We start from the raw sequence: 14,458 nt of genomic DNA, 5'->3' as shown, positions 1-14,458 counted from the left end.
AAATGCATATACTGAAAAACAAAAACGATCTCAAATATATCATCTAATTTTATACATTAAAAAAAAAGAAGTACACACTGAACTCAAAGTTAGCAGAAGGAAGCAATTAATGAAGATTTAACTAAAGGTAATCAAAACAGAATAGAAAAACAATAGAGAAATTCAGTGAAAGCAAAACCAGTTATTCACAAAGGTCAAAAATATTGAAAATATCTTTGGCTATACTGACAAAAGGAAAAAAAGAATAACTGAAATCAGAGATAAGTCTGGGGATATTCCTTCTGACTTTACAGAAATAAAAAGGTTATAAGAGAATATTTTGAATAATTATGCAACAACAAATCAAGCAATAGAAAAATTCCTTAAAGTGTACAAATTACTTAAACTGATTCAAGAAAAAATACAACAATTTTGGCAGAAATTAATAATAAAAATCTTCCAAAAAAGAACTCCTGGACCTTAAAGTTTCACTGGTGAATTCAACCAAGCACTTAAAGAATTGACAGTAATCCTTTGCAATGTCTTTCAAAACAATTGAAGAGGAGGCATCACCTCATAAAATCATTTCACGAGACCAGATTTACCCTAACCACAGCCAATTATGTCACACCCTAAAAAATTAAAGACCAATAAATATGGATTAATAAAAACCCTCTCCTGATCAAAGACATGATTTCTCAGATTGAAAATAAACATTGATTACTGATTAGAATAAAGAATAAATCTATACTTAGAAAACAATAAAGACACCCCCAACAAAATATTGCCAAATGAGATCCAGCAGCATATTTAAAGGATTATTCACCAAGACAAAGATTTATCCAAGAAATGCAAGGGTAACTTAACGTGATAAAATCAATTAATGTAATATACCACATTAATTGAACAAAAAATAAAACGTATGATCATTTCAAATTAAAAAGAAAAAAATATGACAAGATTCAACACTCTTACATGATGAAAATGCTCAGAAAGAAAAACATAGATGAAAAATTCCTCAAAATCATAAAGTGTTTCTATGAAAACTCCCCAACTAACATCATATATAATGGCAAAAACTGAAAGCTTTCCCCCTAAGATCAGAAACAAGACGAGGATGCCTGCTTGATGCCACAGCTATTTAACATTAAACTCTGACCTCTAGGCAAAGGTATTATACAAGACAGAGATATAAAAAACATGTAAACTAAAAAAAAGAAAGGTAAAACTATGTCTGTGTGCATATGACATGATCTTTTATACGGAAAATTCCAAAGAATCCACAAAGAAATATTAGAGCTGATAAATGAATTCAACAAAGTTGCAGGGTATAACATCAACACAAAAATTAGTGTTTCTCTAAACCATTAATGAACAATTAGAAAACACAATTAAGAAAGCAGTTCCAATAAGAGCAACTCAAAGAATAAAATACTTAGGAATAAATTTGATGAAGGAGGTTAAATATTTATATACTGAAATCTACAAAACCTTATTGCTCTAAGAAAGTAAAGATGACCTAAATAAATGGAAAGTCATCCTCTGTTCATGGATTGGAAGACAGCATTGCTAATGTTCCTGAACCCAATCTGGCTGCCTGCTGCCAAAACAGAAACAAATGACTCTATAGTCAAATGTTGGTGACATAGAAGGCAGCTATATTTCAGGCCTGAGGAGACATCAAGTCCTCATGATTGAATGTGTGTCCTTACAAGAAAGGTTGAACTGAGTGCCCTAATGCCTTTTGTCCTTCTGTCTCTCCCTCCTTTTCTACCATATGAGGATTCTGTGAGACAATGCCACCAATAGAACAGGTCCTCACCAGACTTCAAATGTTCTGACACCTTGATCTTGGATTTTCTAGTCTCCAGAACTTCGAAAAATAGGTTTTTACTGTTCATAAATTGCCAAGTCTAAAGTATTCTGTTATAGCACGAGGAAAAGACTGAGACAACGATCAGTTGATTTTCAAAAAGTGTACCAAAAACTTTCGATAGAAAAGGACTCTCTTTTTAAAAATCGGTCTTAGGAAAAACTAGATATCCACATGCAGAAGAATGATGTTGGACCCATACTGAATAAGGGGGAAAAAAAAAGAAATAAACCTCTTTTTCTCTATTCCCACAACACAGAACTTCTGGCCACCAGATACGTGGGTGTTTTTCTCCACAACAATTCAGTTCGATTCTCTACAGACACTGACTGTGTGTCCTACAATTTAACTCAATTGTAATACTATTTACCTGGCAATAGCATGTTTCCACAGATTAAGGGCTTACTCCCAAAGACTGCCCTCCAACTAAGAAGCCAATTGCAAATAGTAGGTAACCAGGTTACCCACAACTTACATCTTACTTGGCTACAAATTGCAATCCCTCAGGGTCAATAGTTTGCTAGACCAACTCTCAGGCCTTTTCCCAATGTTGGGTTTGAGCAATATTCAGTATCATTCATTCAGTCTGCCTGACCCACTTTGCTAAAGCCTTATTATCTTTCCAGGTTGATTCCCATTTTTTGCCTTCTCCTTGGAAGAGAACTTTTTCAAATCTGCCTATTCCAATCAATAAATCTTTTTCCTCTGACTGCTGCTTCTCACTAAAATCGAGTTCAGCCTGTTGCAGAATACCTAGACTGGCAGTTATATCTCCTAAGGCCCTTTTCTGTCTTATGGGTCAGTGCTATGGATTGAATATGTCCCTCAAGGGTTCACGATTAAAAACTTGATCCCCATCGTAGCAGCGTTAACAGGATGGAAAAGTCTATTAGGTAATTGGAGGGTGGGGCCTTTGAGAAATAACTGGGTTGTGGGATCATACAGATCTACTGTTTGAAGCCTACTGCTTTAATTCCCCCATCAACCCATTGTTTTTCTCCATTTCCATTTGTAGATAGCTTTCCATCCATAAAAACAAGGGTGATGTGTTTGTGAACTGCACACTGTGGTGAGTTTTACATGCTGTCATATTTTGTCTATTATAACCAGAGACCTTTCTAAACATTCAGACATCAAGATTTATAGTTATGCAGTGATCCATCTGCTGGGAGCCATGCACCAAATGATTTGAAGGTCCAGTAGAAAACAGTAGAAAATTCCTTCCTGTATAGTATCCTTTGCAGTAGATGTAGCTTGTAAAATATTCATTAAAATATACTAACAATTTCCTAGAGTTCCATTTAGTCATTATTAATTACTCCAATTCATCAGCATACAGTATGACCAGAATGCCTCTCAGAGCCTTTCTCAGGGTATTAATATAATGTTGTATTACCTTCATTGCAAAACCCACTTATTCATTATTCTATCTTCAGCTACTATTTCCCTTTTCTTCAATTGTCATTAATTTTTATCCAAACATTTTATCTTTAAATGTAATGTTAGGTTTGGCCACTGTGCTGGCCCAATTGCTGGCAGTAATACTAGTGTAACCAGTGCCATGCCCTTAGTTCACTTTCATTCACAGAGGGTAAGCATACTTGGGAATAAAACTAATGGGCTATCCTGACCACCAGGGAGCACAATAGCATTTACTGTTAACTCCAACTTTTTCAGCTGGGGTAAAGGCACAATCTACCATATCAGGCTCAATGGAATTCTGACATATAGATTTAAAGGTATAGTGACAGTTTCTGCCTTAGGAGTCATCCCTGCTTCTGGCACCCACAGTTGTGTGCTTGATCCTGGGATCACTGCCTTAGGCAGAGATAAAAAAAAGAATTGAGTTGATGTGGGGAAGAATTGTATAGTTGCACGAGCATTCTCTCGATTCCCTCTGTCCTTGATCTCTGAGAAAAGTGAAAGAATCTATAAGATGGGGACCCTCCCTTAGCCACCACACACATTGAGTGTGAGTACACACTAATGAAGGTGTGTAAGCCAGTCTTTTATGTCTTTATTTTCCCCAGCTTTAGAAAGTATCTTAGTTCATTTGTGCTGCGATTAGAAAATACCTAAGACTGAGAATTTATAATTAACAGAAATTTATTTTTCACAGTTCTCAAGGCTGAGGAGTCCAAGATCAAAGTGTTGGCAGGTTCAGTGTCTATTTATGTCTTCTCTGTTCCTCCAAAATGGTTACTTGAAAGCTGAGGCCTCTGGAGGAATCAGATGCTGTGTCCTCATATAGTGGAAGGGACTGAAGGAGCAATCTTAAGCCTCATGCCCTTTATTAGGCACCAATTCATTCATGGAGGTGAAGCCCTCATGACCTAATCGTCTTCTACAGGCTCAACATCTTAATATTGATGCATTGGGGATTAAGTTTCCTGATAAATTTGTGAATGGGGCACAATCATTCAAACCACAGCAGACAGCAAATGTTCTGTCTCTTCCAGTTCTCTACTGAACCATTACTCTGAGGATGATATGCAACATGATTTGTTCATTTGATATAATATCTCTTTGCCCACTGCTTCACACTATTGGCTGTAAAGTACGTCCCTTGATCTGAAGAAACATAGTTTGGTGGCCCAAATTAGTACAGTATCTTCTGTTCCAATTTTTAAATAGTAATTTGAGCATTTTCAGCTACCACTCAGCAAGCAAAGCCCAGTCTTGAGTGTCTTCTCCTGTCTGGACTCATTTATAGCCCCCTGGTGCTGCTGGCATTGCTCTAATGTAATCCACTTGTCAGATGTGTGCAGTGCCATCTCCCTGGTGAATCTTCCCCTTAGCCATCTGCAGTCTCTATCTCTCTTGCTGGTGAACAGAACAGTTCTTGTTACCTTCTTATGATTTTGGGGTGCAAGAGGAATATGACTAGATTCAGCCTATGTCTATTTTATGGCAGCTCTCCCACATCCACTCATTTCATGAACCCAGGTTGCCACCTCTAGGTAGTGCACCAAAAGTTCCACTTGGTGGTTCCAATCATCTTCTGAACCTGGAAGGGGAGTCTTCTGACGGGCATTGACATGCTCTACTTTAATGCAACACTTAAATTCCCAGAGGGATTTCCAACTCCTTGAAGTCAGTTCTACTACCAATTCCAAATTCCATTGGTAACTTTTAACTTTTGTATCAAATTGCAGCACATCTGCAGTTTCATGCCCTAGGTGACTTCCTAGCCTTCCAGGGATCAACAGTTCCTCATCCCCCAGCCTTTTATCCTTTCTCTTTGCAAACCACATGTTCATGAGCCAGGACCATTCCAGCAAATCCCACGTCTTTGACACCAAAAGAAAAGGGAAAAGCAAACTGTTATGCTCTATATTTACTCACTCCTGGCCACCAGTTTGTGACAACATTTTTTTACCACAACAACCAAATTCAATTATTTGCAGACACAAACTAGGTGCACTGCCATTTAACTGAATTCTGACGCTGTCAGCCTAGAGATAGCAACAGATCCCAGGGGTTAAGGGCTCAGTCTCACAAAACTGCTCCCCCTTCAGGCACCAATCATTAGTTGGTCTCCAGATTGCCCACAACTTCAGTCCAATTGTGGTATGAATAAGAGGTCCTCACAGTCCATTACTAAAGTTCAATAATTTACTACAATAGCTCACAGAGCCCAGGAAATCAGTTTATTTACTAGGTTACCAGTTTATTACAAGGGATCTTTTAAAGAATACAAATCAATACCAAATGAAGAGATAGAAAGGGAGAGGTTCAGAAGGATCCCAAGCACAGGACCTTCTTTTCCCATTGATCTTTGGGGTGTTCCACCCTCCTGGCATATGGATGCATTGTTGTTTGCCAACCCCAGAAGCTCTATGCACCCTGTCCTTTTGAGTTTGTATGAAGGCTTAATTATATAGGCAGGATTGACTAAGTTATTGGCCATTGGTGATCAAGTCAACCTTTGGTCCCTCTTCTCTCCCAAGAAGTCAGGAGTTTGGTCTGAAAGTTTCAACCCTCTAATCACATGGTTGGCCATGTTGGCAACCAGCCCTCCATCCTGTGATTTTCTATGGTCTTCCAAAAATCACCTCATTAACGTAAACTCAGATCAGCTTCATTAACATAAACTCAGGTGTTTTAAGAACCTTGTTATTAAAAAAAAAAAAAAATACCTCTTTGTTCTTTCGTCTTTATCTCTTGAGCTGCTTCAGGAACAGAGAAAAAAAGACCAAATATTATACCAAAGGATACTCCTGATTCCTGTTGCTCTCATCACTTAGTAAATTACAAGGGGTCTAGGAGATGCAAGCCAGAAACTATGGACAAAGACCAAAATATATATTTCTTATTAAATTACTTATCACACTTACCTTACAGCATGTGCAAAAATTAAGTAAAAATGGATCAGAGAACTGAAATTTAGAGCTAAAACTGTAAAAATATTGAGAGAAAAAAATACCATTGGGGAAAGCTTCATCCCATTGGATTTGGGAATGAATGATTTCATAGACATGGCATTAAAAGCACAGGCAATGAAAGAAAAATATAGATAAATTAGATTTCATCAAAATGAGAACTTTTTACATGAAAGCAAAATGCAATGTACACATTAGAAGAAAATATTTAGAAATCATGTATCTGGTAAGAATGAATATCCGTAATACCTAAGGAATTCCTAAAACTCAACAACAACAACAACAACTGCAACAAACAACCCAATTCAAAAATGGGAAATGAAGTCAGGGGTCATTTCTCCAAAGAAGATGCACAAGTGGACAATAAACTCATAAAAATTCTCAGCATCATTAGTCATTAGAGAAATGCAAATCATAATTACAATGAGATACCATTTCATATCCATTAGGACACCTATTAAAAGATGGAAAATAACAAGTGTTGGTGAGGATGGGAGAAACTGGAAACTTTGTGCGTTTCTTGTGGGAAAGCAAAATGGTGCAGCCACCATGAAAAACAGTGTGTGAGTTCCTCAAAAGTTTAAACATAGAACTGCCATATGACCCTTCAATTTCAAGCATGGGTATTTACTCAAGAGAACTGAAATCAGAAACTTGAACAGATATGTGTACTTGAGTGTTTTTAGCAGCATTATTGGCAATACCCAAAACATGGAAACAACTCACTTGCCTATTGGCAGATGAATGGTAAATAAAATGTGAAATTTACTCACAATGGAATATTATTTAGCCTGAAAAAGGAAGGATGTTCTGACACATGTGACAACATAAATGAACCGAAGAGACATAAAGCTTAGTAAAATAAGCCAGTCACAAAAAGGCAAATACTGCATGATTCCATTTTTATGAAACACCCAGGGCAGTTAAATTCATTGATACAGGAATTAGAATAGAGATTACCAGGGGCTAAATTGTGGCAGTGGAGGGAGGATGAGGAGTTATTGTTGAGTGATCCAGCAATTATATTGAAGGTGATGAAAACATTCCTCATACAGACAGTGGTGATAATTAAACACCACTGTAGTTGTATTTAATGCTATGAAATTGTGTACTTATAACATTAAAATGATAAATATTGTTATATGTATTTTACCACAATAAAAAGAAACAATGGTTGCTTCTATGTTACTGTCAAGTACGATATAAATTTGAAAACATTTAACAAATTCTTAACAAAATGAATGTAAACAATATATTTTACCTTTTGCTTCAGAAAACTGCTTTTAAAAACCCTTCTTTACCAGGATGACTTGGTAACACTAATACATAATTTTCTTAGTTACAGATTGTCTTTTTTTCCCTTTTCATCTGCTAGGTGAGAATTGTAATGATAATGATAGCCAATCTATTAGACCTTTGCAAGCATTTAAAATATAGCTGTAGATTCAGTGGTTTAAAATCACTCACTAGTTCATCTCTCAGGGTCTCAGATTGCTCATCTGTTACATAGAGGCAATGACCTAGACTGATTCAAAGAAATTGTCTCATCTGATGGGCTTTGATCCCTATCTTCTAATAAAGACATTTGTCTTAATAGGTTCTGTGGAGATACACAGGAAAGAAACCAGATACATTAGGACCCAATACAAGGCTCTATGAATGGATTCCGCAGAATGATCTTCTTGGTAAGACCAAAGAAACTAAACAGACTGGGATGAGGGATAATCTGAATAATTACTCAACAACGAAAACCCCCAACATATTTGTATCTGAAACAAGCAAACTAGCAAACAAAAACTTAATGTCTTCTTCATGTTTCTTCTGGAGCTCCAAAATAAATGCAGAATCTAAAATTCTCCCATTTATTATACAAATTCAGACTCAGACTGAGAATCAACATGCTTTTAGATCAGGCTCTCATTAACTTTTGCATGGAATATTGCAGCCCCCTCTTGATTCTTGTATCCTTTCTCCCACTTCTTTTCTATCTTGCCCTCTATAACTTTTGGAAAAGAAAAATCTGATAATTCTGTTGTGGGCCATTTGTATATCACCATTTCTAATATTATAAATGACTCCATACTGCTATAAAATCAAGTATAATTTCCCATTTTCTTAAACAGAGCACTTCATGAATTTTCCATAGTCTGTGTTTCTAGCCTGTTATACTAACGCTCTCTCCTTGAAACTCTGCACATCTTACCTACCCTTCCCCAATCACACAACAGTTTAGTTTCTTAAATCCCTCCAATCCTTAGTATTCATATATTCTTCCTCCCAACAACTTGTCTGCCTGACAACTGCTCTCCATCATTTAAACTCAACACAAATCATCTCAGATGTTTGAGACCTGAATTAATTGCTGGAGTAACTACTCACTACCACCTTTGGAGCCAAGAGTAATTTACATATAAGCCTCATGGCACAGCAAGTTATGTAGAAGATGCTGCCTAATTAAGTCAATACTTTGTACAGATGCCATGTTTCTCTCTTTCTGGAATTCTCACAATTTAGAATAATGCTACGTTATTTTTTCTTCTCTTAGGTCATCCCCAAACCAGAGCTTTCATCACTCATTGTGGAACCAATGGGATCTATGAAGCTATTTACCATGGGGTCCCTATGGTGGGAATTCCCTTGTTTGCTGATCAGCCTGATAATATGGCTCGAGTAAAGGCCAAAGAGGGGCAGCTGTTGAGGTGGACTTGGAAACAATGACGAGTTCAGATCTGCTTCATGCTTTGAAGGCAGTGATTAACAACCCTTCGTGAGTATATATGTATTCTTTCTGAGAAGCATCTACCTCCTTAAAAGCAAGAAATTGTTTCATTCCATTTTAAATGAATTACTCTTAAATAATTACCAATACATACTAATCTCAAACATGATTGTCTTATACTTCCAAAATTCTATGGAGGCATTTTGATTCACCTACTGTGAATGGGTAATAAATTACAACTTCAAAGAAATATTTAAATTGCTTTAAAGAAAATCAGTTATGTTAAAAAGGCAAAAGCCTTCATTTTTATAAAAAGTAATTATGTTAATATCTTAAAAACTTACAGAAACTCCCATTATACAGGACTTAGACAGTATAACAAAAAAAAAGAAAAATTAAAATTAAAAATCACTAAAATCTCCCTCCACGCTTTTATGACCAAACTTACTGGTAGGGAAACATAACCTCTGGTAAAATGTTTTTGCTAATTTATAAATAGCAAAGAAAAAAATGAAAGTTATTTTATAAAAAATGGATAATACAATTTTAAATAAAACATATACTGGTATATTTAAAAAAAAAAAAAACACTAAAATAAAATTGAAAGAGTCACCAGGCTTTGAGTAAATGTTTCTTTAATACCAGATAAATTGCTTACATTAAGAGATTAGAATAATTATATTTTAAATGTTTCAAATTTTGTCACCATAGAATGGCTTTTCACTATGAAGTCATTTTCCAGCTTCCCACACATCTATTAAACACCAGATATTAATTTTTGTTTGATATGTGTTTATGTGGTTGAGGCTTACAAATATGGACTAAATGATGCCATTCCTGTTTTACTATATTTGTCCCAGTCCTGTGAGTCTCTGTCCTTAGTAATTTGTTATGAGAAGTATTTTGTTTATGCATCTGGGTGCTTTTGTTGCTTTCTCATTTTTATGCAATAAATCCAGAAGAGACACTTATTCTTTGAATTTTTGTATATTAAAGAAAGTCTGCCTTGTTTTCTTTTTAAAGCAATAATCAACTTGGCTTTGTATAAAATCTCTGGCTCACAATTTTCTCCTTCAGAACTTTCTACATGTCATTTTACAATCTTCTATAATTTAATGTTGTTACACTCTCCTTAATTAATGTTGGTTCTTCGGTGTGGGAGAATAAAGCTTCCACCTTCTTCTGAAATCCAAGGAAATCCTCCTTCTAGCTCAAACATCCAAAACCTTAAGTCAAAACTGTGGCCTGGCCTTTTGTTCCTTAAGTGAAGGTAGAAGGTTCAGTGTCCTTGCTGTTGCCATTGTCCCATCTCACCACTGGCACTTGAATCCCTCCACAGCTTGTAGCAAAGATTGCAGCATCTGCTCACTCTGAGACCTCATTTCATGTCCGAAAGATCTGATGGGCTTTTTGTTTTACTCAGAAGTATCGTGGCCAAAATGATCGCAGACTGAAACCACTACTTGGCACTGTTGAAGACCAGCTTATTGTTCACACTAAAAACTCCGGGCCAACATGGGTGGGGGAGGGGTTTCCTTTATCATCGGCCTGCCCCTGAATGCTGCTGCCTGTCACTACCTTAACCCTAACGCCATACATGGCAAATGAGATCAAACTTTGGCATTTTCAGCCAACATATTCTACATTCTTATTTCTGAACCTTTAAAATGCTATCTCTCATCAAGCATTTTAAGAATATGTGACATAATTTCAGGTGTATCATGTTCTTAACAAATTCTTTAAGTTGCTATCCATGTATTTAATCTTCAGCTACAAAGAGAATGCCATGAGGTTATCAAAGATTCACCACGATCAGCCTGTGAAGCCCCTGGATCGAGCAGTCTTCTGGACTGAATTTGTCATGCGCCACAAAGGAGCCAAGCACCTGCGGCCAGCTTCCCACAATCTCACGTGGTTCCAGTACCACTCCTTGGACGTGATTGGGTTCCTACTGGCCTGTGTGGCAACTAGTATATTCCTGTTCACAAAATGTTGCCTGTTTTGTTGCAGGAAGTTTGGTAAGACAGGGAAGAAAAGAAAGAGGGAGTAGTTTTTCTTTAACAGTTCTGTCTGGAAATCTTGATAGAGCCCATGTGAATAAATTTAGACCCTGATGTGAACAGATTCCTCTCTGTCTTTTCAAAGTTCTTGTCCATTCCTGAGTTTATCATGTCAATGATAAAGTAATCGACAAAGTAGTCTAATTCTAATGATTTCAAAATAAGGTTTTAAATAGTTTATTGTTTAAAAGTAGAAGATAAGCAAGCCCATGGACTGTTCTACTACTACTATAATCTTAATGCTTTCGCTTTATTTACATTTTTCAGTTCAACAAATTGAGATGCTACTTGAGACATTAGGAACAAAATGGTTAATTTTATTTTTATTATCAATCATATTAAATATTTTCTAAATATTCATCACCATTTTGGGTCCATTTAATAATTACTGAATATTCCCTAAAGAACTAGTCAGTAAATAGGATAAAATATGCTGTAGCCAGAGCTTCCCTTCCAATTAGCAATATCAGGAGATAGTCAGGGATTCTGTTCTGCATCCTGTAAAGTGTATTTTATTCCACTAGTTTCCTTCCATATGACACAAGATTTTCTCCTTCTTGAATATAAAAAAAAAACTATGTTTTGTCTTTACAGTCCGCCCTTGACTTGGAAATTTATAATGTCAGTGCCAAATTTGTATCATATCACTTTGTGGCTGTGTGGAAAATCAATAATTTTGACAAGTTAGCAGGATCGACGGTATGGTGGAAAGAAGAGATATAGCTATTTAGCTATACTACAGATAATTTGGAGAAAAATACATTTCTTAAAAATGCTATTGGCTATGAGGATGATTTCTTCATCTCACAATCAGTGACTATGCCCACTTCTTCCTTTTCTTTTTCCCCATCACTCTTCCTGGCCTTCTCTTGACACGTATTGTAATCAGTATACAAGGCACAAGTACTTAGGTTTCTTATTAACTAGAATTAGCCAGAAATCTACAGGAAACACAAAGGCACAAGTTTAATTTTCATAGAATAAAGGATCTATTTTCCTCTCTTTCTTAAAAAGACTGTCTCCCAGTATATATGCCAATTCTTTGTCCTTGATGTCAAAGAATTATTACTGTGCTAGTGTTATGTATTAAGCAAGCTCAGTGAATGAATTTCCATGGTTTGATATCTGTAACACAAGTTTCATCAACCTACAATTACAATTCCATCTTAGAACAATATAAGTCATTTAGGAGATTACATTTATTTTTTAAAAAATAATAGTGGCACAAATAAAAGCTATACCAAATATATATATATATATATATTCTTTGATGGGAAATTAACTATAGAGGAATACAGAAGAAAAATTCATTTCATCAATTTCATGGGGTTTTGAAATAACTTAAAAACTTATAAAGGTTTAAGGCATAGAGCTTAAAAAGTTTAAACACTTGTACTGTTGTACAGCTTCGTTTAGAGTCTCATTAATGGAATCAAAGTCATAATTTGCCATTGTGCTGAATTATTTAATTTGATAATGTTCTTCTTATAATAGTCTTTAAAATTATAATCTTTGATCAGATAATTTTGTATCAAAATCAAACTATCTCTTTAATTTTTTATTAGTGTAAAATGATATAACATAAAGTAGTTTAAGTAACTTAAGATTTGAATAACTTGCTAAGGTGATCTGAGTTTATTCAAAGGAATGACCTTGACAAATGAAATGATATACTGTATCTTGTAGAAAACAAGGCTTTTTTAAAGAACAAACGTTTACATGTTTAAGTTATCTCTTAGGGACCAATGCTCTTCTTAGGAACAAACATTTACCTAGTTAAATTATTTCTGCTACATTAAATTAAATATATTGACATTCTGGTAATAATTTTAGGTATGCAGAGACCAAACCTTGTGATGTATATTTTTTCTAGTTTAAGTTTTAATAAAAACAGATTTTTTAGGAATTTAATGACCCCTGGCGTTCCTATTCAGTTAAAACAACTTATTTTAAAATATCTTATTTTTAAACTATTTACAGTTTATCTGTGTCTATATTATGAAAATCTGCTCAAGTTTCTTTTGGGTTATAACTTAACTAAAAGTGCTAATAGGTAGATGCAAACATTTTGTGCATATGTGCATGAGTATACATGTGAACATGGAAAATCATTTTCTATATGTTATTAATAAAAAGTAATTCATATTGTTGTATTTGTGATTTTTGACACTGGCTTTTCTTATGCTGAGGGAAGTATCTGTTTCTGTTATGTTCTATGTGTTTTACAAAAAATCTTGATTCATGTGTAGTCTCAGATCTACCATATTTCCTAAATTAATGTGAATATTATCCATGATATTTTAAACTGTTATGCATCTGGGACTGAGAAGAGTCTGCTGCCCATGGAACACCGTAAGTTCTACAATGCATTGTAATTGTCACTTGTTTTCTACTTCTCACCATCCTTTCCTCCCTCAGATTCTTTGCCAGTTCTGCCATTGTTCTCGATTTGGGTTGTAAACGCATCCAAATAACCTGAGATCCTCCTCTCTTACTCCCAGTTCCTACCAATAATTTTCCCCAGAGATTTTTTTTTTTACCTGCTCAGATAAAATATCCACATATATGACAGAGCAATCCATACGACACCATGAAATGCAGGTTCTTAGCCTTCACCCTTGAAGCGATTTTTGCAGTGTAAAGTCATGACTCTTCCATGGACAGAAGCCATGCCACTGATCCTTTCTCATGATTATTATGCCTCCCTCTAGTTCCTGCCTCATTTCCAAAACCTCCTAGCCATAAGAACATGCTATGCATGTAATGAATGACAGAAGGATCCTACAATTCATGGAGATCAGAGTTAGAAATAAAGTAGACATTTCCTCCTTTGTTGATGAGAAACTGCTATTTCATCAATAGCTACCAGGAACCGAGGGAGAACTCTCTTTCCAGGTGTCATGATAATGTCACATAACTTGAGTGAGAGGTTGAAGAAACCACCTCTAGCTGGTATTACTCATGCACCATTCCTTTGCTGTTAGAGGCCAGCTTCCATTACAGTTCTTAATAAAACCCAGCGCTGAAACTGGAGAACATTAGAAGTTGAAGTGTGGATTCACCCATGAATTATCTTTGTTTACAAAACCAGATGATGAGGGTGCTATTCCCCAACTAGTTGCCACTCTCAGAGCCTCAAAAGTCATAAATTGAGTACTTTATCTTCCAGAGTTGATTCCAACCAGTGGCCCCATTTTAATTCATGCTCATCCTAGAATAATTATAAACACAAACTTCATCATCAACTTGTTCCTCATTCTTAAGTGCATCCTACTCCTTGGTACAAAGTGCTATTTATTATTTTCTTCTTCCTGAAAAAATATGATTCTATCTTGATACATATTTTTTTCGTACTATCTCTGAGTATTTCTTATGACATCATTCTCCTAAGTATTGAGATCTTTTGTGATAACAGCAATTTAAATCAAACTAAATCAGAAATTGA

General features: G+C 35.5%; 1 protein-coding gene across 1 annotated transcript in view; it reads left to right on the top strand.

The window, feature by feature from the left end:
- LOC134385605 (UDP-glucuronosyltransferase 2C1-like) overlaps positions 1-11,003 on the top strand; it is a 37,534-nt gene extending 26,531 nt beyond the window's left edge. The window contains 4 exon segments of the mRNA XM_063107316.1: positions 7,832-7,919; positions 8,780-8,916; positions 8,919-9,001; positions 10,724-11,003. Coding sequence (XP_062963386.1) covers positions 7,832-7,919; positions 8,780-8,916; positions 8,919-9,001; positions 10,724-11,003 — 588 coding nt within the window.
- Positions 11,004-14,458: the final 3,455 nt, after the last annotated feature.

Source organism: Cynocephalus volans, chromosome 9 (genome assembly GCF_027409185.1).
Source record: "Cynocephalus volans isolate mCynVol1 chromosome 9, mCynVol1.pri, whole genome shotgun sequence".
In the NCBI taxonomy this organism is placed as follows: Eukaryota; Metazoa; Chordata; class Mammalia; order Dermoptera; family Cynocephalidae; genus Cynocephalus; species Cynocephalus volans.
The sequence above is the reverse complement of the archived record's forward strand: the minus strand, read 5'-3'. Positions and strand labels throughout refer to the sequence as shown.